This window comes from Lissotriton helveticus, chromosome 7, assembly GCF_964261635.1.
Source record: "Lissotriton helveticus chromosome 7, aLisHel1.1, whole genome shotgun sequence".
Taxonomy (NCBI): domain Eukaryota; kingdom Metazoa; phylum Chordata; class Amphibia; order Caudata; family Salamandridae; genus Lissotriton; species Lissotriton helveticus.
In genome coordinates, this window is record NC_136068.1 from 919,885,899 (window position 1) to 919,912,321 (window position 26,423).

At 42.9% G+C, this 26,423-nt stretch overlaps 1 protein-coding gene across 1 annotated transcript in view; it reads right to left on the reverse strand.

The window, feature by feature from the left end:
* Positions 1-26,423, reverse strand: part of APBB3 (amyloid beta precursor protein binding family B member 3) — a 222,114-nt gene that overhangs the window by 67,598 nt on the left and 128,093 nt on the right. The window contains exons 8-11 of the mRNA XM_078653428.1: positions 22,653-22,767; positions 18,518-18,605; positions 12,681-12,764; positions 8,670-8,785 (exon numbers count right to left, since the gene is read on the reverse strand). Of these exons, the coding sequence (XP_078509554.1) occupies positions 8,670-8,785; positions 12,681-12,764; positions 18,518-18,605; positions 22,653-22,767 (403 nt within the window). The remainder of the gene's footprint in view (positions 1-8,669; positions 8,786-12,680; positions 12,765-18,517; positions 18,606-22,652; positions 22,768-26,423) is intronic.

A 26,423-nucleotide genomic window follows, 5' to 3' on the forward strand; every position in this document is an offset into this window, starting at 1 on the left:
AACTCCAGACCGTCAAGGACGCAGCAGCCAGACTCGTCCTCAGCATCCCATGACAAGACCACATCACCCAGCACTTACGAGACCTCCACTGGCTTCCCTTCGAAAAAAAGAGTGACCTTCAAGCTACTCACACACGCCTACAAAGCCCTCCACAACACCAGACCCCAATACCTCAACGAAAGAATCTTCTTCTACGCCTCCAAGAGAAGCCTCCGCTCTGCTGACCAGGCCTTGGCTGAAATCACCCGCATCCACAGAGCCAGAACAGGAGGCAGATCCTTCTCCTACATCGCGACGAAGACCTGGAACAAACTCTCCCTCAGCATCAGATGAAGCCTCACACTGAAAGCAATCAGGAAGAGCCTCAAGACCTGGCTTTTCGAATGACCGGAGCTGCCCAAATGCCCCCCTTCCCCCAGCGCTTTGAGACCCTCACGGGTGAGTAGTGCACTCTATAAATCCCTGATTGATTGATTGATTGATTGATTGATTGATAGGCCAACAGAGTGTGTGTTTGAGTGTTATCAAGAGGTCCTGCCATTGTTTCGGCTGTCTGTAACTCTTACGGGTAATGAAACGAGCAGTGCTGCCTTCTTTAATATACACAAAATCCCTGAGATCAGATTGGTTTGGCTTCACCTCTGAGAGCTACTTTGAGGGTGCTGGTGAGCTACCAGTAGCTCCAGAGCTACTGGTTGGAGACGCCTGTTCTATATCATGTTTCCTGTGCTGTTTCAAGACTCGGCTGCGGCGCTCCTTCCTTCGTACAGGGCTGAGGGCTCCTGTGATCCGAGGATAGTGGGTTTGAGGCTGAGCAGTTGGCTGCTTCTCTGGGTGGCTGAGGGGCTCCTGGGCTCAGTGTGTTTCTGTCACTGAGAGCAGTATGGCCCCGCCACGCAGCACTCCACATCGCTGGCTTCCAATGTTACTGCTCCCGCTGCTCTTCCCGGCAGTGGTGGGCCTCCAAGCTGAACATCCCGAGGTTGCTGCTTCCCTACTCTGCGGCCTGTGGTGTGAGAATCAGCTTCACACTGGAGGCCATTAAGGGCTGCTACTGATGGTGAGTGCTGAGGTTTCTATTAATACACAGCTCTACCAATCACCGATCACAGCGCTCCTTCCTACCAGCGCACTGGAGACTACACTCAGCTCAGGTAATAGTGTAACTCAGTCACCTTTACAGCGACCCTCTTCCCCACCCCACCCCACCCCACCCCACCCCCTCTAACGCAGTGCTGGCCGCACACACGGTGCTCGCAGACTCCTTTCACTGTTAAATTGCCACTGGTGACCAAACATTGAGCTCCAATGCACCTCCATCTTTGCCCCCAAGCACCCTTTTCTAATCTGGAGACTACACACAGACATGCCTGTGACCCCCACTTCTTGTCTGCTCTGCCGCGTCATTTCAGTATCCAAGTTTAGACCCATCAATGCACCTCCACCCTGCCATAGAGGCCCTCGGTTTTTTTCATTACTAGATTCAGGGGTAACTGTAATGTACAAAAATAAAACACATCAGTACCAGCAGATAACCTGTGTCTTCCGTTAATGAGCAATTAGGCCCTAAATCACCCCGTGCATAATGTGCAATCCGACTCTTAATCACTTACAGACCTCCACCAATGTGCTCCATGCAAAATCATTGATTACAGTGCAAAGAACTCCATGCCGCCAACTGAACCAAAAACATTCACAGCATGCCTAGAATTGTGCCCCATGCAAAACCATACAACTACACGCTCAAAAGCCCAATACAAAGACTCACGAAAACAAACTTTCCACCATGTGCTCTATAACTCTCATAGCGTGCATAAATTCCACTTGCAGCGCTCTGCCTAGTCGCCTAAACTGTGACTTCCTGGTGCCTTGCCCTGGATATTCCCGTCTTGAGTCCAAATGATAGCTCTGCCGATGAACCTCATTCCCAGACATCTACATTCCATTATGCAGCACGGGGGCAAGCCGCAGCTGTGTCCGAGCCCGCTCAGCACTCAGGAGCAGAGTATAGTGAAGTACAATTGCTTTCAGATGACAGTCCTGGGACAGCATGTGTGCTGGGAGTGGGGGTCGGAGGGAGACACCGGCTAAATGGAGAGCAGCAATTTGACGATCATTAACGCATTAGTAAGCTACTCATTTGTCTGGGTGGGGAGGGACGGGTCTGCTATGAAACTTGGGATGGGGAAGTAATGGTTACTGTACTCTCGAGACAGTCTGCCTAATGTTCTGGTACTTTTCAGTGGTGTTGTTGGTCCACAGTTTTTAGCAAGTCCAAATTTCCTCTTTGCTGCACTTTACCCGATGTCTTAGTGTAATATTATATATTACTACAGCAGCCCCCGCCCCTCTACTTAATGCATGTATATGCCTCAGCATCACTACTTCATCTAGTGCACACAAGCTTATTTATTTTACCCTCTTGTTGGTGCAATAGTCATGTTACTGTTTCCACCCTTTCCATGAATTGTTACTAACAGGTGTTTGTACCTCGTATTACATCTGACTTTTAGCAGCCGCGGTCGGTAGTAGGAGTTCCTGCAGGGCAGTGACGTGGGGAGGGGCAGGGTGGGAGGTAGTAATGTATGGATTACAGAGTTTAACAGGTAAGTAAACAAATAAATAAATAAAACAAATTTCCTTGCGTGCACTGCATCACCAAATGTGATGCAGTGCGCGCAACGAAATTTGTTTTATTTATTTATATGTTTACTTACCTGTTAAATTCCGTAATCCATACATTACTACCCCCCCACCCTGCCCCTCCCCCTCCACACGTCACCGCCCTGCAGGAACTCCTACTACCGACCGCGGCTGACTTTTAGCAGTGCCAGTTGAGGATGTGGGATGTGCGGGAGCTAATAAAGTGGGTAGAGCCAGTGGAGGAAATAGGTGGAGCCGGAGAAAAGTAGGTGTGCCCGACAACAAAGATTTGAACACCTGCACTTCATATTTTACAAATTAAGCACGGGTTATGTATTACCCATGTAAAGGCATTACAAATTGACAAAGCCTTTTTTCTTATAATTACAGCTGGCTACCCGACCTGATACAAAAGGGGATGATGGACGGAGCGTTTGAGCAAATCAAACACTCACCCCCAGTCAACTGATCTGGGTTTAATCCATCACTATTCTTTAGCTCACTCTGCCACCCCAGTTCAGACATGGCCATATGCAAATCAGTCTGACCCTGTGCCTCATGGGAACAGTCCAGCCCGAACTGCCAAGCCATATCTTCCCTGGACCGGAAACAAGCATCCTGGGACCGGTGTCCGATTGATAATCCTCATCAGCCAGGCTATCTTGTATCCAGTGGCAAAGTGAGCAAGGGACTAACGTCTGAGCATACCCTGCCAACTTAGGGCGAACAAAGCGATACAAAAGGGGATGATGGACTGAGCGTTTGAGCAAATCAAACACTCACCCCCTGTCAACTGATCTGGGTTTAATCCATCACCATTCTTTAGCTCACTCTGCCACCCCAGTTCCGACATGGCCATATGCAAATCAGTCTGACCCTGTGCCTCATGGGAACAGTCCAGCCCGAACGGCCAAGCCATATCTTCCCTGGACCGGAAACAAGCATCCTGGGACCGTTTTCGGATTCATAATCCTCATCAGCAAGGCTATCTTGAATCCAGTGGCAAAGTGAGCAAGGGACTCACGTCTGAGCATACCCTGCCAACTTAGGGCGAGCAAAGCGATACAAAAGGGGATGATGGACGGAGCGTTTGAGCAAATCAAACACTCACCCCCAGTCAACTGATCTGGGTTTAATCCATCACCATTCCTTAGCTCACTCTGCCAGACGGCTGAAATGCCAGAAACCGGTCCTAGGAAGCTTGTTTCCGGTCCAGGGAAGGCATGGCTTGGCAGTTCGGGCTGGACTGTTCCCATGAGGCACAGGGTCAGACTGATTTGCATATGGCAATGTCTGAACTGGGGTGGCAGAGTGGGCTAAAGAACGGTGATGGATTCAACCCAGATCTGTTGACTGGGTGTGAGTGTTTGATTGGTTCAGATGCTCCGTCCATCACCGCCGCCTTTTGTACGGCTACCCTACCTGATGCAGAGCGGATCACTGTGGGTAATTTAACTTAGGAGAGGCCACTAGCATAATCATGCCTGATGTAATTACTATTACAACACTAATTTATAGCTGGGGATGGTTTTTATAGATCATAAGTAGCACTCATAATAAAAAAAGGTTGGATACCCCTGCTGTAAATAATCCCAGGTGTGGTGACATCTTCTGCGCCTCCCTCTGAGATTCCAGCCCTTCCGTCCCTGCCGGGGTGCTCGCTGCATGTCGCAGTGGAAGCTGAATATGACATCACACTACCTGCCATTTGAGCTGTTCCTTGAGGCCTGCGCAAACTGAGGGAAATGGGGCAAGACAAGAAGAAGCCATTCCCCACTTCGCTGCCGCTATGACATCACGGCAGTGAACTGCCAGATTGGCTGCTCACTGCCGTGATGTCACAGCAGTGCACTGCTGCACTGTCCTTCATATTAGCTCTCAAAGGGAGTCACGCACAACATGCTTGTGGTGTAACTTCCCCATCCAGAAAGTAACAAAATGAGAAAGCAGAAAACCATTGAAATCACTCAACAGGGGAGCTCCCAACCCAGTACATTGACCTTAGCTCCACATTCATGGGCCACCATGAACCAGAGAAAGAGCCTGGTCACCCTAACTAGACCACCGGCGATGTGCGTCACTCGACCTCCACCAGCCACATTCAAATAATAATAATAGCTTGTTTCTAATGAGTAGCATCGGTATTATATCAGCTTAGTAATAATGATGACGACACACACGCACAAGTCGCTTAAAGTAAGCAGTGCAGTTCTTGGCACAGGCATCGCAACATTGATGAAGGGAGTAGCTTAAGGGTTCAGGTCCTCTGGGCACAGGTGGACTCAACAGATTACATGTGTCCCATAAAAATAACTCGGTAAACTCATTAGCTTCAGGAAACAAGATTAAAATAGGAAAATGTTCAATCCAACGAAAACCAAAAATAATAAATCAACGTAAAATAAATTCTAATTCAGAAAATGGGGTCATTGTTGTTCAATCTCAAGGTAGTAAAAATAACTCAAGGGTACATAACCTATTTACTGGCATTGAAGAGGATTAATATTTCAAGGTGATGACAATGCATTTAAATATGGTTTAATCATGTTTTGGGTTTTGAAAAAGGATACTGCTATCTGGCGAAAAAGCTACATAGCACAGTCAGCAAGCTAAAATACATTTTCTGTACAATAAAATAGCAGAGTGACGTGGAGTGCAACGCATTCAAGGCCACAAAAGAAATATAGCAAAGCGGTTTATCCAGTCACAGAAGAGCACTTATCATGTAGGCCAAGAGAGGCAAAGTGGGACAAAATCAGGCTATCAGCAGCAGGACTGTTTCTATATCTGTGCTAGGACTTGGAAATCACTAAGGGAATAGTTTTCACTGAAGGAGACAACATGGGGAATGGGCCTTACTTTCCAACTACGTTCAAACTGGAAGTCACTTATCAACCTTCTTTAACTTTTCCCAATATTTTTGAGGAATAGCTGGCAAAAACATATTTTTTTCTGGTTTTCCAAGAAGATCCTTCCGGTAACAAACCGGTACTAGATGCACTGAAGTTGTGCCCAGAATTCAAGGGATGGTGTGCAATATTAAATATGCAAATGTTTTTAATAGTGTGGAACAGGAAAAATATCTGGCAACTCAATTACCAGACACCATTTCCCTTCAGCAACATTATTGCTCTGTGTGCAAGCATAGTCTTAGGGCCTGATTTGGATCTTAGCGAATGGCGTCACGTCGTCAATTTTTTTAGGGTCTTCCTGCCAGCCGCGTTGGCTGTCCGCTCACTTGATTTAGATTTTGCTAGCCACTGAAGGGAAGACCACCGTGGTGTGAGTATTTTATCAAAACTGGCTCTGCTAAAATTCCTTTTTTTGCAGTTCCCAACATTGCTGGGTGATATTAAACCCTCTTTTGGGTTACCCGTCCCATTTTACCAGACATCAGCCGAATCCTCCTTATTCCTTTCCTTTCTCAGCTGAGGCATAGTGACTGTCTGTCAAACTGCTGTTAGGCATTGATGGGTGAGAACTCCTTTGTGCCCAATTGTTCTGTAACAGATAACATGTACTTCCCCAGTACACACACTTTCAAAAACTTTATCAGCTCCTTGAAGCAAAAATCTGTCAAAGATATTTATTTTTAAAGTGGAGTAAAAAATGGGTCTTGCGGAGCAGCCAGAAAAATTCTGCCTCACCTCTCAAACATTCTATTGAGAAAAACACAAGAGGATAGACGCCCAACATGCCACCGATGACAGGAACCAACCATCAGCAAATCAGCCTTTGTCATGCTCTAGTAGGAACAGTCCATCATGAACTGATAGGATTGGTCCTTTCGGAGTGGGAGAACAAGCAGACCTAGAACAGTTTTGGCCAATTTATTAGGGCACCACTTGAGTCCTGTGGCGCAGTGAGCACAGTACCCTCATGAGGGCATACCCGTCGCACTAAGGCTTCGCACCGAGGAAAACAAAAGGGATGTGGATTGCCTGAAACAACCTCTGCCCCAAGTAATTACTATGGGCCAAATCCAGTCCATTGATTTTTTGCCCAATATGCTACCGCAAACAGAAACTAGCCATATGCAACAGCCCATGCCATGGTCCAATAAGAACAGTTCAGCTCAATATGCCAGGGATGGATATCAAGCAGTGGGGAATGAGAAGTACACCTCTACTGAGTGGCAGTTTTCGTGTTTCCTCACGGCTGTCCTAAGTGACAGTGGGGAAACATAACTCCCTCACCTCTAAGTCCTGTCTCTCTTGACAAGGACATTTGGCTGTATGGCCTTGGCCAGAGGAAGAAAGAACTTAAACTCATGCGAAGTTGGGAAACCTCAGCCTTCTTTGCAAAGGACAAAGTTTCATTAACTTCCTTGGACTCTGTGAAAGTAGAGTTTTGCTTTGTTCACGTGGGTGTCTCCAGGTCCCACAGACCCCTATCACTTGCAGAGCCCACCCGGCTTTGATACTGTCTCCTGGTGCCTCTCAATGCTCTACATATAAATAACTGCATTTGGATTCTCCAATATCGAGATGATACACAGCACTACTTGAAAGTGTTGTGTGCACCAGATGTGCAATGCCTCAAACACCTGCATATCATCCAGACCTTGATGTCCAGCATCTTTCTAAAGCTCAATGCAACCAAGAGAGAATTCATGTTATTTGCCAACACATAAAAACAGTAAAAACCTGACTCAATGTCATGAACCTTGATGGCTTATAGCCCCAACTTTCACTGGATACCAAATACACAAAGAGAGCTTAGTTCCACCTGTCTCTTCTAAAGAAAATGAAACCATTTGTCCCAGAAAACAACTTGATAACTGCTGTTATGGATGGTGGTAAAACCCTTCTCCATAGTCTTCCAGATTCCAGGTTGACACCCCATAGGGGCATCTGACATCCTGTAGCACAACTCATCCAGGGCTGCAGAAATATATCACATCACACCCATCCTGATGGAATACTAGTGGCTCCCCTTGCCAACCACACATTGTTTAAAACCAGCTGCATTATTTACAAACCCAACACAACTAGCACCCTGCTTATCTTGCAGACAAGCACACCATCTGCTCACCTGTAGCTAAGTCACCATCAGACAGCAGACCGAGAAGAGAAAACAAAAAAAAAACAAATTTGCAGTAGTTCATTCCCATCTGGAACAACCATCAGCACTGCCACAACACTAACCCAATTTAGGAAAGAGTTGACAGCTATCTTTAAAGAACAATACATTACATTACAATAACCATCCGTAATCCAGTTCATCTCCTATCACCTGTTGACTGTTTGCTTGTCTATCGCCCTTTACAGAACTCTGTTGCCTTTTGGCTACTTTGTGCTATACAAGTATCCTATACATACAAATACAAACATACAAGTACCAGGTCTCCCTCTCCAATGCATTACCAGGGGGTTTGAAATGACATCTCCAACTTATCAACTGCAGCACCAAGCATAATAGTACAGAATAATTGTAATGGTAGAAATAAAGAAACATGTTGGTGCTTATGTAAAAGGCAATAGAGCAAAAGGTATTTCCTCCAACCTGAAATCTTGAACCAGGGTGGAGCATCAGCAAATTAATTCCACACAGTTTTTGCAATGCTATTTTAATTTGCAGAAAATGTTATCCACTTAATACATGTAAAAGATGGAGCTAGGTTTGAGGCAGCTTCAGTGTTACTTTTAATGACACCAATAGTAGAAGTAGCACGAAGATAAGTTTGATCTTTATTTTATTGTTACCCATGGACTATGATTCTTCTTTCTTGAAATGACTATTATACACATGTAATGAGTTATTCGCAATAAATGTGCATGTCCGCCTCTTTTGTCCTGGAACACAATCTTTTCTCTGCTCTGGATTCTAATAAAGTTGGTTTGCCCCATTCACCATTTTACATGTAGAAACTAAAGTAAAATACATTGCCTTTTTTTGCATTAGTGCATAGTATCTTCAAAGCTTCCTAGTTGTGAAGGTGATTGCCGCCATGCAACAAAATATGTGATCCCGGGAATATTACTTTAGCTTGCTGTGCACACATTCCCTGATCTCTATGTTATTACCTCTGGTGGATGCACTGCGACCACTGTGTCAGACACTTCCATCACTCCCGTCTTCCACTGTTCCCGGTCTGTCGTAGTTGTCAATTTCTCAATGGTATCATTTAACACTTCTATCCCTACAAAGCACAACAGAAAGAAGGCAGCTTTGTAAATTTGTGATCTGCCCACATTATGTTGCACGTAGAAGTCTGGGTGCAAGTATTCAAAGTTTATGGTTGTTGGAATTTGGTGGGTCTATCACTTGATGAATGAAAAATTTGTATCCACAGGTGAAAGCTAATGGGTTACTATAACTCTGTCTTTCATTCTGATCATTACAACAACACCAATACTCAATACTCATAGATGACACGGCTACCAACACTCTTCTCGTATCCATGCAACTCAGAATCAATACCTTTGAATTTATCTGCAAACCACTTTGGGACGTCAACAAGTGGTAAGAAGATGCTAGAGAAATGCAGCAATTCAACACAATACAATGGTTTGGAAGATATTATTGTGTAAATCTGCATCCCCTGATAACCCAATGTCTGCCCTGCATGCTACCTATGGCAGGTGAGGTCATCAATCCAATTTTAAAAGGATCTTCAATCTGTCCTTAGACTCTGCAAAAATTCCACGCTCTTGGGAAAAGGCTAAGCAGATACCCCTCCTAAAAATATCTACAGTAGGCCCTACCATCCATGCCAACAATAGCCAAATATCTCTTCTGCCTGCAGCATCGAAAATCAAGGGACAACTTACTAACTATTTGGAACTGTTCAGTCTACTACATCAAACTCAGTCTGGATGTAGACCCCAATACAGTATGGAGACCTCCCTTTTAGGAGTGTCGGACTCTATTGAAATTGCTCTTGACCAAGGAAGGAACGCTGCCTTAATTATGTCAGATTGCTTGGCAACATTTGAGATGTTCTCTCAGTCCATTCTCCTGCAAATGTTGGCAGATATTGGTGTTGGTGGGCCAGCCTGGGGATGGATTCAAACATTTCCGGCTGACTGAGAGCCATTTCTATGGATGGCTTCCCTCACCTCCAGAAGTAAACAGCTAAACGAGGGGGTGCCGCAGATCTCTTTGCAAAGTACAACTATATTCAACATCTATAAGTCCCCTTTGTCACCCTTGGTTGAAGCGATAGGCTTCAAGATTATCTCATATGGAGATGATACACAGATGATCTTTGAAATCAATAAAGATACAAGCATCCCCCAAGAATCTTTCCATGCCAGTTGCATCAGTTTTAGAGCGGATGAGAGAGACCAATCTTAAAGGTAATTCAGAAAATATCGAAATCCTTCTCTTCAGCTCCACCCAAGACAATTGGGACCAAAAATTTGGGAGTAAAAGTTGACAATCAACTCTCCTTCCACCTCTAAATTTCTGCAGTGGCCGATATGTGCTCCAGCATGGTTTGAGCGTTAAAGAAATGTATTCACTTTCATATTTTTGAGACGCTCAAAATAGTTGTGCATGCCGTTATCACGCTACACTTGATTATACCAATGTTTTCTATCTTTGTCTCCCAGCCTACCTAAAGAAGCAGTTTCAAACTATTCAAAATGCTGCAGCTCACCTGATTTTAAAAATACCACAATCACCTTCCATTTCTCACCATCACAGCCAGCTACACTGGCTGCCCATTCATCAGAGGATCCATTTCAAGGTACTGTCCTGTAGGGACTTTTACACCACAGGACCGAAATAACTTTCCGAATGGACAGCCCATTTCATACCCACCACAACAACGCAATCCTTTTATGGTATCAACTTCCAGGTTTTGGCTATCTCAGAAAGGTGGATGCTCATTCTCTGTTTTAGCCACCAGAGCATGGAGTAAACTCCCAGTGCACCTGTGTCGGATGAGCAATGAAAGGCACTTTCGTAAACATATCAAAACATGGTTATTCAACCCGTTATTTTCCTTTATTTCATGTTTCATTTAACCTTTATATGTTGAGTGAGCCTCCATTAACGCAGCCACTAATCATTATAATAGTAATGTGCTTTCATTAATGCTTCCTTCAACTGTTGTAGGTAGAAAGAGCTTCCATTTGTCTTGTGTTCAAACGGTTTAGGTCAATTCCTCTTCCACATTTGCAATCAATACTCATAACAACCTACCTACGCTTCCATGCATGCTTTCAATATTTACAATCCGAGTGGTATTTCAGTCATTCAGCCATTCAGCCATCAACTGTTCAAGGTCAAGCAACTTTCCATTTAAGCTGTCATCAAAATATTTAGGTCAAATGAGCATCTTTTTTATAATATCATCAACTTTCATGGTTCTTCACACAACACAAAGAGGGGGGACAGGGAGCTAAATTATAGAAAAAGCGAGGTCCTATAACCATGCTCCCACAAAACAAATTGACTGCAGATAGGGGTAAGAGTTCCTCTAATGATAAAATAGTAAGCCAAATTATGGGTTACATAAGAGAGAGGTGATAGAGGGGTCAGTTTGCTCATTAGTCAGAACCTTGGTTGGTTGGAATTGATTCTGACCTTTCGCATCGGTTGGGGTAGGTTACGAACCACCGAGGAGGCAGACACCTTGCTGCTCCTCCTACTAAGCGGAAGTCGACGGAGCCCTATCCTTCAAATTTTGGGGTTGGGGATAGGTACTACAACAGAAAGTACCTGTCAGCGCCAAGACGCACTACACCTTGAAGAACAAGGTACCAAAGGTCCACGGGCTTTAGGTCCGGTACCTGGTAGTTTTCCTTACTTATTCTTTACACATTAATAACTGGTCCTGACGAAGCGCTATGGGATCCTCAAACATGTTGACCTTATTTTTTCCTCACTAGAACACTTATCCTGAGAGCAGCGGCTAGTCATTCAACCGCCCCTTACATTTGTTTTTTAGGGAGGCTCCAGGATCCACACCCCTTTTAACTGACCACCCGGACCCTCAAATAAAGTGTATTCTGGGCACTGTTTGGTAATTTTATCTTCTCACCTACACCTTTTTACTTAGGCCCTCACACCCTCATGCACAACTGCGGCAACTCCTACAAAAGACCTCCGCCAAAGAGCCCCCTTAGGGGCCTGTGAGGGACTGCAGCGCCACCCACACGAGGAGCAACGCCCTATGATGACAAAGGACACTCGCAAGGGTGTCTGAGGGCACTTGATACCAAAGGAGAAATGCCTACACCACACTTCCAGATACAGACCAACCAAGGTTCTGACTAATGAGCAAACGGACCCCTCTATCACCTCTCTCTTATGTTACCCATAATTTGGCTTACTATTTTTTCATTAGAGGAACTCTTACCCCCTATGTGCAGTCAATCAACTTTCATGGCCCTGAGAACTCAATTAAAAAAAACTCTGCTAATAATATGAACTACTGCTAAAAACCAAAAAGAAACTGTCATGGCCCAAATGAGCCTGCGCTGACATGCAAAAGATGTAGAACACTTGCTATCACCCACCATTATCTACTAAAGGAGATACCAGAAACTGAGCATTGAGAGTTACCTGCAGTTTAGATATTTATCAGCAAATATTCCAATCACACTATCAAGGCTTAATATAGTAATCAGCTACTGCCAACCTACTCTGAAGGCTATGTCTTACCATTACTGCAATTTGAATCAATTCTATTACCCATTATCTTAACCATGTGTTGATACCCAAGCCCTCTTTGAAAAGCAAAATCTTTTTTACGAGTAATGTTTTTCTTAGGATGTTCTACAGAACGTGCAATGATTGTCCTGCAGTAACAATATCATTCTACAACCACCATGTAAACATAAAGGCAAATAACGATTCTACATAATGAGAAAAAAGATTAGGTATGCAAGGATTGCTTCATGTTATGAGCTAAGGAAAGTATCAGGAAACCTTCTGAATTATTAATACATTTTTTTAAAGATGCTGAAGCGTAAAAATGGTACAAATCTGTACCCTGCTTAGCAAGCAGAAAAGAATGCGGGAATAAATGAATATTAAAGTGGACAAAGAGAAGGAAGACTGCACAGTCAGTGGCTATCACTTACCCATTGGCTTGGAAACTGGCCGGCTGCCAACGTAAAGCGTATCGTACTTCTGAATGGACTGCCTTACCGCATCAAGAATGTCAACTGAGGAGAAAATGGAGCTTTGCTGAATTATCCCGCATACATTAGACATTTCTGATTAGTGTTTGCACAGCTCGGTGGCAACAGAAAATCAGAATGCTTGCCATTGCTTTGGGTTGATAATGTATACCTTCGCATTGACTATTTCACATTAGATATTAAAATTCTCTTCAACAACCCCTTGTCAAAATACTTTAGATTCTTTGAGTTTTGCTTTCAACTGACACTTTATTAATTAATTTATTTTTCCTGCAAGGTTTTTTCCATATATACTCTTCCACTCTGTTATAAAATTGAACAGACGTGATACATGACCCAAAAGCATTCATTATAGATCTCGTTAAAAAGGTACATTCGAGGAAGGTTGTGGAAAGCATACTCAGGCTGCAAGAATGGTGTCATCCAAAACACAATCTAGGGATGCCCAAAAGTGGTCTAATCCTATAAGTAGAGGGCAGGGAGCTAGCTAATCTAGTGTTCGTTTTGGCTCCTCAGACACAATAAATAATTAATTTCAGGATGGGTGGACAAAGCAAAACAATATGGCAAAAATTACTTTTGAAATAAATGCTGTCCTGTTCATTACACTGGTAGTAGGGATAATGTTGCTATGATGTTTATATCTGACATAGATATAACTTCATCAGGCTCACCAGCCTCTTGTATCAAAAATATTCATTAATACAAAATACATACATACAGGTTTTTGTCAGCCTCTTGATCTATTATTCTATTCAACTGTCATTGACATTTTTCTTCTGCTCACCATAGCACACAGCATGTGGCAATGGGTCAGCCCACTGCAACCATTGGTTGTCTTGCATAGTGAGAGATGGCAATTCGCCTAATCATATATGCACATCTGCTGGAAAAGAAGTGTACTTCAGTGCCAGGGCTGATGGGACAGTACTTCACATTGCCTTGGCTGCTTTTTCCCCTTCCATTCTTTATATGTTTTCCTTTTTTTCATCCATGTCTTTTTAAACTATATCTTCAGTTTACAGTAATTCAAAGTCAATAGTGAATTTCCTTCTTGCCAACAGCAATCATATTTTCTTGTGATGAGCATTAATACTAAAAAGGATTTCTGCACTTCTTCTAAGTATGGCTCCCTGATGGAATTCTAGGCAATGGTTGTTTTTTCAATTTAACATTTATATAAGATGCATACGGCCGCTATGTTTAGGTAGTGGCATGTTTTCTTTATTTCTTTTTCTGGCATACGCTGCATTAAAAAAAAAGAAAATGTAACCATCACACCAGATTGCTACGGCCAGAACAGTTGTCTTTGCCAGTGTTTGCTGATTATGCATGGAAGGCGAACAGAAGAGCTATTGTCAGTTCAATGAGACACATTACAGAGCTCTTATTTCTTAGTTTGGTATTTAACATGATGCATTGTAAGTCGGTTTGTGGGCATAGAAGCTACACGCATTGATTTTTTCTTCATGTTTGTTAAATCCAAGGTTAGGAAGCGAAGCATAAATAATAGGCCCTTCGTTATGATGTAACTATGGATACATTACGACCCGGTGACAGGGCAGGAGTGTGGCTTTCAAACTGGAGTTATAACTCTTGTCTAGTTCCCTAAAAGCAAATTAGATGGCAGATTGGCTGAAAACTCCATTTGTATTTTGAAAAGTTTATCTACTAGAAAATCTTGCTAACAACTCTCTCTCTAAACAACTAAGCTTGTGTATGGCAATTTGGAACAATAAATAGTTGAGACTTAGAAAATTAGGGGTGATTTTACCTCTCCCAGCTGAAGCTTCAGGCATACGTCAACCTCCACTTTACATGGTTGCTCAAACTTTTCACAGAGCTGGGATGAGCATCTGAATGGCCAGTTCTTGTTTGGAACATATATGACTTCACTCATCTTCAACACGATTCTGGTTTTAATTCCAATTTGAATACATTTGGGTACATATTGAATTGCTTTTTGCTAGGAAACCTGCCTTTGGCGCCACACACATTGAGTTTTGATTGTGTAGTGATGAAAAACCTAAGAGGGTCACCAGTGGCGGCCGCTATTTACTGGGGTGGCTGGGCAGGGGAGGAGGAGGTGGGGGGTTGTATATTAAAATAAGAAATAATAATTTAAAAAATGACTTACCTCCAGGCCGGCCACCTGGCTGGCCGCTGCCTTTCAGTCCGCTTGCCTCTTGCTTCTCGGAAGCAGGAACCAGGTAGCACCGAGGCTCCTGACTCCCCTAGCCACTCACAACGCTGCGAGATTGGTCTGAGTGCTGTGATTCGGCGCTTGAGCGGTGAATGGGGCCTGGGCAAGTTCTGCACCCAGGCTGTAATGCAGCCTGGGTGCAGAAAATGCAAAGTGTGCATGACGTGGGCCGACCATAACAGTAATGCTTACTTTAAAGTGGGCAAAACGTTCCTCCTCCTCACAGCCCAGCCCCACCCTGCACCAGGAAACGGAAAATAAAAATGATAATAATGCTGGTTATTATCATTTTAGTTTTCCAGTGGGGCGACGCTCCACCTCCTTAGCGGAGGATTCGCTACTGATGGTCACCCTTCAAGCAGTCTCTTAACACAAGTCTTAGCTAGGTTTGCTTGGAAGGCACAGCATTCAGGTCTAAGAGGTGGCAGTGAAAGACTAGTTTTAATTGAAGTTAATCCTTGGACGAGGCAAATTCAAAGGATTTATTGCAGCCAACCAAGAAGAATGGAAATAAATTCACTTAAAAAGGATATGGTAATGGTGTGAGTGTCTTCTTTAACTGTCTGATGTGGTTGGCTGTGACTTAAACACCATCTGAATGCAGGTTGATTCAACTGCATTGACAAAGTAGTTTGAAGACGACTGGAATGTGTTTGTCGTCATGCCAACTTCTCTTTTTGGTAAATGTCAAGTCAGATACATTGAGGAATAATTTAAGTGAAAAGCTGTTCTGGGTACTGAATGGTCACATCAGTGGGTACCAAGCGAAAAGGAGAGAAACTGTATCAGTTTTATATCCTTCCATTTTTGATTATCGATCTGTATTTGTTGATCACTTTAGTTGTTTAAGTTGGAGTTTTCAGGGTATGGATAAAATTGAGCAGCTGTGATACAATGAGAGCGCTCCGACCAGAACTGAGTTGACAGACAGTAATAATGTAAATGAGGTTGAGAATAGTTGGGTAGGAATTTTAGCCAAACGTTGAGCAGTTGTTTCGTCTGTTCGCTTGTGGAAGGTGAAAGCCCCAAGTATGCCCTCTCGCTTGAACACTGGATGCTTTAATCCTCGTAGGGCTGTTGAATATGATGGTGAAACAGTTTATATGTATGAGTGTGGACACAGACCTTATCAAGTATAAAAGAATAAGAAATCAATATAAGAGCCTGATTAGAGTTAGCAAATTTGCTTCAAAAATGAACATCTGTCAAGAATGTGATTAGGAAGACAATGCAAGACATGCAAGGCAACATTTCTGTTGGTTAGATTTATTTTATACCAAGGCCCCTTCTTTACTTCTCAAATGCTTATGGTTAAGAACAGCTGCCAATTGTTTCTTGGTGCTAAATACCAGGCCACTAGGCAATAGAACTAAAAGGTTTGATGTATGTTTATAATCCAATGAAATTTACTGAAGGCTGAAATCGAAGTCATGACCCTGTCAAGCAGTGGAAGCTGAGACAGTCTGTTGAGTTCCCTTCTTGGTTGCCTGAAGAAAGGGTGACTCCTCCCAGTAAACACAGTGCCACCCTGCACGAAGAAGTACAAATGAAAGGCGTCGTATGTCTTCTTAAGAGGGTCCCAGGTAGGGGTAAAAAATCTAAAGAAAAAACTAAGTTGTGGTCGGCCTGAGGGGCCTGGGAAGCGTGTAGGCAAACCTGGCTTGCGGTGTACAAGCAAAAGGGGAAGACAGGATAAGAATACATAAGGCAGAGCGCTGGTCACGCGAACAGTAAAGAGCACAGGGGAGGGTATTTGACTGCAGCCAATCGGGGAACACTGGGTTAATTGTCCCTAATAAGGAGCAAAGCCCATTTTGCAGTTAAGGCACCATGCCCTCAGCAACAACAAAAAAGCAGAAAGATTGCAAGCCGCCAGTCGCAGTAGTGGAGCAACAGTAGGGGTTACAGACTTCCTGCTCCAAGCATGGTGACACCATCAAGTAAACCCTTATCACAAGGGGCACAGATTGAACTCCCTATTCGAAATCAGAAATAACACAGGAAAGGAGAAGACACTCAGTGCCGTGAAGGTGGACAGGCTACAAGATACATGGGAGTGAGTGGGCTGCAGGTGTCCACCATAGACCAATACCATGTCCCAGGTGGCCCAAGGTGCGGCGCAGCAAGCGACCACAGCAGCCGACGCAGACTCGAAACAACAGACAGCGGGAGGAGGGCAGGGAACCAACCAACCAAACAGACAGAGAGAGGATGAACCAAAAAAACAAACAACGGACAGCAGGAGGAGGGTGGGGGGTAGGGAACGAACAGCGGACAACGGATAGGGGAGAGACAATGATAGTGGAAGACGGGCACTGTGATCCATCTTCATACAGATGTATTTACTTGAAGCACTGTGCTACAAAGAACTTTCTTAGGGAAGTGTTGCATGTCTTGAATTCCTGGTTTAATTGATTTTAATTACATTGTGTTGTATGATCTTGCTGGATTCCTTGAAAGTCATGCTATCACCCACTATTGTTTTCCTATTGATATTAGGCCTGGATGTTTGTTTGCACAGTAGGGCATCTAAGCAGTTACTTCATTGACTTCTCTGCAGCTTTTGGCTGGGTGGATAGAACTCTTTTCTGGTATAAGCTCAAAGCACGCACGATTCCAGCGAAATTAACACACATATTCTGCAACATAAGAGGCCACTGACTTTAGTTTAAATTACTTTAAAGTTGGCAAAGATATATGATTGAAGCACAGAAAGTCATGGTGGCATATTATAAATAACATAACTAACTAAACCTAAATACAATCATATGCTATACCACAATTTGTCTGATGGCAATTCCTCTTAGTATGCAGCCTGATAAACGTTTATCTTAGTCATTACAAGTCACTATTCTTTAATGACTGAATTTTCAAAAAGTGTCTTATTTCTCTACAAAATGCACAAACATGGTTTTGAAGTGTAACGAGCCCCTATCAATGAGACGAATAAAGTAAAAACAATATTAAATGTTTTGCTGAACTAGCACAATCTAATATGACGTAACATGCTTTAAAGTGCACGTACACCCCGAATGGTATTTCTTGTCACTATATACCAGATGTTTCATTGTTACACATCTGAATTGTACTCAATGGTCGTGAGCATTTTTGCAACCTAAAACCCTAAGCAAAGTCTTTTTCACCAAGGAGAAAATATCAAGAGATCATTAAAAATGTCAGTTTCCCATTATGCATACCTTTTCAAGCACATTTTAAAATTATATTTGGGTAGCTAATTAAAGCATTTACTAAAAATTTTGGAAGGTAACTTTGGAGTAAGCTGGAGAAGCCATTTGTTTGTTTTACCCTATATATATGGATAAGTCTCGTTCTGAGGTGACGTAATTTTGCCAAATAAATAAGTAGCCATAAATGCTTTTGTATTCAGCCTCACATCTCACCATTATCAATGTATTAGACTTTACAGTCACAGGGTTGTCGGATACTATTTTCATGCAAAGCTTGTGTCACTGGGTACTTTGTTGCACAAGGCAATATATATAGATAACTCTCTCCATCTAAAAAAAAACATGAGAAGAAAATGGGAAGAGAAAACGTGGCACCACACAGTTACCTTGCAGCGGTAAATCCTCTGGCGAGATGGTTTCCAAGGTAACCGATCGAGTGATGCTGCTGCTCGACACAGCCTTTTCAGAAATGATCTGCACAGAGAAGGGAAACACGGAGTCTCAGGTCTCGTTAAATCTTCCAGCCGTACAATACATTTCCTTTGACACTGTACCCACCGGCTCAATTTAGAGAGCTCGATGGGTAACCACATTTGAATACAACATGTCATGACTAGGGCTTTCTCTAGAAACTGCTGGGTTTCTGACTTAGTCTACATTACAGATTTTTTTCCCTAGGTTTCCCTCGACCTTTGTTTTCCTCTGCTATACTGTGGCTCTTAAAGCTCCACGTGCTGGCACCTCTGGTCTCCCTGAACCTTTAGGAGTCTCTGAAACAAGCAGGCGCCGCCTTGACTCGGGCACCTCTTTAAAACCTGCCTTAAGAGCACAACATTGAGAATGTCTGTTGAATTTAGCAAACTTGCTAAAGTTACTCATCGTCCCTCATTATCATGCAGAAAGTTGTGGCATCTACCATGGTCCACCGGCCTCCAACTCCCTGCCGCTCTCCATGCCTACAGGTATTACATCACATTGAGAACTGAGAAAAACAATGTTAAGTGCTTCATTTATATGTAGGCAGGTGGCCCGTTTCTCTGTCAGGGCGACAGTGTAGATTACACCGTCGTCCTGATGGCGGTGCCGCCTGCCTAATTTAGAAATGACTACCAAGTCGGTGGTCATTTCTGAAGTATTGGTAGGACCCGCCATCTCGGACAGAGCCGTGCACCAAACTGTTGTCTCTTTTATTTTCAAAAGGATTTCTATTTCAAAAATAAAAAAGAAAATGCTTTCTTCGCCATGGGTGTCCTTTTCCATGTCAGGGGTAAGATTTAGCAGTTTTCACTGCCCCTTATCGCCAGGGTTTTCCTGTAGTGACAGGCAGTGAAAACTGACCTCTAATTCAGTCCTCTGAAATTAGGTGGGTGAAATTAGAGGCGTGCCTCCGAAGGGCCGCACTCCACAGGGCTATTGGAGGCCTTAATCACGGCAGAGACAGAGCACTCTCCATCGTTATTAAATCTAAGGTACACCCGCTTTTAGATTTAGCAGGTGGATCTGTATCTTTCCGTTATGTATACTCCGTCGCGATAATACACCTGTAATTAAACAGAAGGGATATTAATCACATTTGTGACGGAGTAACCATCCACCAAATTTTAAATCAGGCCCTAAGAAACACTGTACAAGTGTTCCTGAAGGGAGAATATATTAAGAATTGCAAAATACTTCTTCAATAATTTTGATCCTTTGAAACCCATACCCTGAAATTGGCCTCTGTGTTTAGAGTTAGGCATTTAACTGCTGTGTCCTAGTACATAAGATTGCAACCTGGATCAACGTCAAATAGTGAACCCATAGCTGGGCTAAATATTAGTATTTTAATCAATCTTTGTCACACTCACATATTCACTCACTCACTTATTCTCTCCTTTCAGTCTTTAGTAACAGTACATATCATTGAGCCTGATTATTATGTAGGACGGACCGCCAACAACAGGCTATCAGTGACGGTTCATTCAACACCCGGGCTGCGGTCAGACCGTCGGATTACGAAGCCGGTGGTCGGAGCGTATTGAGCGGGGGGGAAAGACTGCCACCTCCGACAGGCTCAAGGATGCCGTCGGGGCGGCGATCGGATCTGTAATCCCTACAATGATGCGTTGCCTGCAGAGAAACCACCGTAGGGATTATGATGTCAGTTTCCCACAGCTGCTTCATGGTGGTCGGACTGCCATGACAAGGCTGTCGGAAAGTGACTTTGAGGGCCCCTAGCAGGTCCCTCGTCTCCTGAGGGCCTCCGCAATGGGGCCAGGGGGGCATATCCGGTGCCCATCCCAACATTCATGCACCGTGTGCCAGGCACCACATGGTTCCTGGCACACGGTGTATGGATGTTTGTAAACATACCCTTTACTATTGCTTCTTACGATGCAGCCCTTTTCCCACCGACAACATAAGCCGCAATAGTACAGCATGTTTCCTACTGCCGTGCTGGCGGTCGCATTGTAATTCAGCAGGTGGGACCTCTGATGCCTTGTCAGGCGGTCCCATTCCTGCTACGATGTCAGTCAGACGCTCGTCTGACTGGCATCATAATGAGGGCCAGTATTATCTATGGTCAGTAAATAGCTTTGTCGCACCCCTGCCTTATGATCTACACTAAGATGATTTGGAAAATAACAACACAAAGTCATCACCCTCCCCTCAGGTAAATAAACATAGGCATAGAGGTCGAGCGCAATAGTACTTTGCACTAAGATTTTTCTATAGCACTTTATTTTTCAAGAAAATCGTTAGAGTTCACTCATAAGTTTTATGTTTTGGAGATCTCTCTATACATTTGACATGGCAGGTCCATAATTTCAGTATCACGTTCCATCATACACAGTGCATAATTTGACCCGGTGGTTTCCGGTGCTTAGCATCGGCACTTAATCGTCAACACCAGCGCTTATAGTGCGAAGTCGACCCAAAGGTATTATAGATCTTTTCATGAGTACCAGTTAAGGACACATTCAATTTTGGTAGGTACAGGGAGATGAAGTGATTTGCCCAGAATCACAGAATGTTGAGCCTACGCTGAGACTAAAACCTTGTTCCCCAGCTCCAAAGTTAGCAGCTCTGGCCGTTATACCACATCCTCTCCCCACATGTAGGATTTCATGCTTAGTAGTCGGTTCTGTTATAGGCGGCGCTAATAGGAGCAATGTGCTGGTGCAAGCTTCCTCCTGACGAGAGCTTCAGCACCTATTTTTTCACAAGTTAACCACTGATCATACATGTTGAGTGGTTGAAGGTAACATCATTATGCCTATGCATGGCCAAGTGTACAGAGAACAGGCCTAAATATGTTTTTCGTGGGAATAAGATACATTGTGCCCCATATCCAAAGAAAGACGAAGAACAAGATTGAAATTATTGGTCGGCAGGAAGGATTTAGGGAGGTGTTCTTTCTCAACTATCACGTAACCCGTTCTCTGGCCTTCTCTGAATCTTATTGACAACCTGACGAGGCAATCACTTTGTTTATGAACAGAAATCTTTCATATCTTTCTTTTTCATGATGAAGGCGTAAATTGAGAGCAGGTCAGAATCGATAATTGAATATCTAATTGGAAAAGGAAAGAAGAGATATCCAAGACTGGCCTTTGACCTCATGGCTCATAAATATCTAGAAGCAATCCATGGTAGATGATACATTATCATTAAGGTGAGGGTATCATACTACATAACAATAAGAGGTTTACTAAAGAAATGCTTAAACTCAATGGGCAAAGAGATCAATCTAATATAATTTTGTTGACCTCCTCTTATTCCATCCCACTAACCGCCCCCCAACCTCCGCCCACCTGCCCTCTCCTGCCCCCTCCTCCCCCAGGCTCCCTCCTGTCCCCTCGTTTCCTGGTGGTACTTGACATACTCATATAACATTTTTGGTCCGATCCAAAGTGTCTTAATACCTGCCCAATGACAGGCACTACATAACAACGTTAAATAAATAAATGCCCTGTAAACAACAGACATCAATACAGTGAACATTCGTGCTTTCACATATCAGCAAATCCCAAACAGTCAACATCTGCATTTTCTCCAGATCACACAGACCTCAAAACAGGCAACACGAAGTCAACCTCAGTACTTTCACAGGTCCCACAGGCCCTAAAGAAATCCACATCCAGTCCACGCCAGTACTTTCACAGATGCCAGACTTCCCAAACACTCAACATCCAGTAAAACACTGGTATCTAGGGTCCCACAGACCCCAAAACAGCCAATTTTTGTCAACATCTATCTGCAAATTCACATTAGATCTTTTGATACTATAACATTTCATATCTACTCCTATCCCAAATGGAAAGAAGTTGTTAAGTTGAGATGCACCCTTATGGTCTTCTCTCATCCCAAAGAAGCACATGTTGTTAGATTGTTTGGCCTTTCTTCAGTGCTAAGATGTTGTTGTTAATTATAGAAGAACTGTGTCCTGCTCTTGCAGAGGTATGCAAGCGTGCTTGAGAACACCCTGAAATAATGCTCTGACTAAAAATCATAACGCTTGTAGGTTGCTCTGTCCAGTACCTGAGAGCACATGCTATGCAAAGCACTGGCGATCGCCTTGGCGGGTACGTCGCACCGGAACACGTGGCACTTTAGCATGCAGGTGTCTTTGTCATTGGCCACGAAGGCAAAGTCTCTGCAATGAAAATGAATTAATATTGTTACTGTAAGCCTACACATTGGGATCTTATGTGAGACTTAGCTGAGTATTGCCAATTATTTTATGATTCATAAAGTGATGTGAAGTTACTCAGCACTGTACACCTCTCCTGATTCTTTTCATGTGCTTTCTGAAGTCACTATACAAGTGCATCTATGGTATATAGTGAGGGTGCTACATATGACTTCCAACATACATTCACAAAACAACAGGGATCAAAGCTGATAGCTGATAAGGAGTAGTCCCTTCTAATCACAATTTCAATGGAGATGGTAGATGTAAGATGCAGTGTTATGCCAGCAGTGGGTTAGAGGCTAGCTGCTGAGACGTGGTGAAGTGGTGGTCACAAGTTCGAATCGTGCCAAAGCAGACTTACCCTTCCATCCTTTTGACGGTGGTAAATAGAGTATGATTAAAATAGGCAATAGTAACGCTTGTTATTTACAGTACTTAGAAGTCATAGAAATTGAATTATATATATTGATAAAAAACAAGTTACTGAAAGAGCAGTGGTGGATGGGAAATTGCAAAGGTTGAAAAGATAAACTATGATAGGATGTGGAGGGGGGATACATTTATCATAGAAAAGTGAGTCTGACCTATAGACAGTAGAGAGGTTCTGATAGGTTGTTTCGCATGAAAGATAACTGGCCCATTCTTGACATGTGGATGACTCTGTTCAAGCCATTCGTGTCTTTCCGAATGACTGGTCAGTCTGGTTGATCTCCCTTTTGGCAACAGAGTGGAGGGAGTGGGCCACGCAGATAAGGTTTGGAAGGGGGTTGTAAGAATGGTACCAGAAGAAGATCCAAAAGGAAGAGGTGTAGCAGCAGAGCAGGGAGGGCAGGTAACTTATCACTTACCACAGGAGAACACTGTGGGTAATCGAACAATTGGGTCCTCTCAGTTATTGGCCAAGTAATCCAGTCACAAATGAATAGAGATTACAATTTGTGTGCAAATTTTACACAGACGGAAAGATGTTTCTGTGCAATAAATCGGGCCGACTTGTAGAGGAAAAGGTAATATTCTTTTCTAGTAATACCACAACACCTGGAATGATGGCCTCTGTGAAACAACTGTGTGAGACACAGTAGAAGCTTGCCTATGCACAACCATCTATCTTTAATTCATTTGATAGAAAATAAACTCTTACCTGTCTCTTTTTGGCAAAAGCGCGTGGAATGGTGAGAGAAAAAAAGGAGAAGAAAGGGTGTGATTTAACGAAGCACAGAATACAACATTTTAAGAATTTCAGGATTTATCAGAGAAAACTGAGCTGGCAGCTTTAATACTTGGCAAGGCATTCCCGGTTCAAACCCCCACGAGGCTGACGCAGTCTGGGCCAATCTCCTTCATGCAAGTGTCTCATGGATGAATCTCACATCCATCTGGCTCTAGTCTAGACAGATCATGTCCTATGTTTATGGATGATAAGCATGTTTGGGGGCCTGACATGTACTGACTTTTACCATATGCTTGCTCACGGATAGCTCAAATTGTCATCCCGTATATGGCATTAATCTGAGTGTCACAGATTTGAATCTCTGAGTTTAGTTTAGTTTAGTTTACTTTAATTTCTTTCTGGCGTCTCGCCCTGTATACATTCTTTCCAGTTCTTTCTAATTATGATGTCCCGATACTTAGCAGATTTCCGCTCTTGATAACATTGATTAACTTAATCTGAACAATATCTTGCTAGTGAATAATGATGGCTCTCCTGCTGCAGTTACTTTACCATCCCCCAGTTCTCTCCATATGGTGAAGTGGAACGTTTTATGCTGGAATATTGCAGGTATTCATTCAAAAATCGATAATAGAAAATCGACAACTTTGTTTCTTGGATGATTATGCTTCTGTTTTTTCACTCCAGCTATACTTACTCACTGCTTCAGATAAGGCAAGATGGAGCCTGCTTACTATGATTGCACTTTCTCAGAAATGTCATCCATACCTGATTGATACTTGCGCACCAATTTGTTTGCCATTAAAAAAAAAAAAACAGAAGATGCTAGTATCAATATAAACCTGGTGTTTTTAAATATCTGAAGGCTGGTTTTTAAGTGCTTCGCCAGTACATATTTTTCTTATACTCTTTTAATTTGCATCTAATAAAGAACATTTGTCAACTCTTTGATCAGTCTCTGGATTATTGAACTGATTGCCCCTTGCACTTTAATTATTCATTCCAGAGTGACGCTTTGAATGACTTACTATAGGAACGCAACTTATCTTTTACCTTACATTGGGGTGGATGAGTGTCTCCACAGTGAATTACTCTCATTAACTAAAACCGGTCATAATACTAATATTGAATATATTTCTAATTTCTGCTTCTCTTTGTTGTCTTGTTTAGGATTTTATATCAGGACTAGCAATTTCAGTAATCATAATCCTCTATCAATGTCTTTGCACTGGTGTCCCTGGAAACTAAATAGGGTTAATACTTACCAAGTGTCTGAACTCACCCACGTTCGGGGTCATAGATTTTGCTGTGCTAGTATAATTCCAGAAAACGTTTCTTAAAGCTTAATTTCAGGTTATCTTAAACATTTTTTTCACAACCTTGATATTGATTGTGATACTAAATTCTTTGAATAAAAGCTACACAAAAAAGTATTTTGCCTGTTTCTTTCATGCTAAATTGAATAAAACCTCATAAGTGGTTTGATCATGCTTGCTTCTCTTACTCGTCATAACCTATTTTTGCTCTTAAACAAATACCCTGGTTTGGTACTGAGGTGTCTTTAAGTAGACAGAGACATATGAAGGCTAATAAAGAGAGAAAAGAAGCCATCAGAGAAGAGGCCTGGGGTCAACTAGATCAAGTTTGTGCATGAAAAGATTGCAGCGCTTTTTGTCTGGCCGCTAATACCACCTTTTGGGAGGTTGTTGACACCCCCTCCCTTGGATCTTATAAACAAGTGAATTAAAGGGTCCAGCACTTTACAGATTTGTATGCTGATAGATTGACCAAGTTATCCATTGATCATTCTTCTTCACCTTACCGAAGTCTTCTAGGATTTTCTTTACTTGTGAGGACGTGTTAGAGGCGACATGCAAGATTCCAAAGAATAAGGCTGCTGGCCTTTGAAGGCTCCCAAATGATTAGGAATCACTAAAATCACAGAGATGGTGGCCTACTGGGGTCAGCTGATCACCATATCGGGTCCTGCTTTTAAATATAGCAATATATTTTTTTAAATTGAGCTTGTTGTCCTTAAAGAAAAATGGGTTGCGTTTAAAAAAGAACATTTTTAGGTTTTCTTTGCATTTTTATGAGCAGGGAGTGGACCGTGGGACCACTGCCTACTCTTAAAAACATTTTTACCAACATTCACCAAGGGTAAGGGGTCCCTTGGGGACGGTATACAACGTTTACAATGCAATTTTTACAACGCACTACCATTACAACGAAACTTTTACAACGCAACATCCATTACAACGCATACATTTACAACGCAGTCATTACAACGCATGACACTACAACGCACACCACTACAACGCATACCATTACAACGCAGTCATTACAACGCATACTATTACAATGCAAAACTTACCATCCAACACTTACCCTACTGTTGCACCCCCTGGAGTTAGAATAGTAATTTTAACCCCTACACTATCCAAAA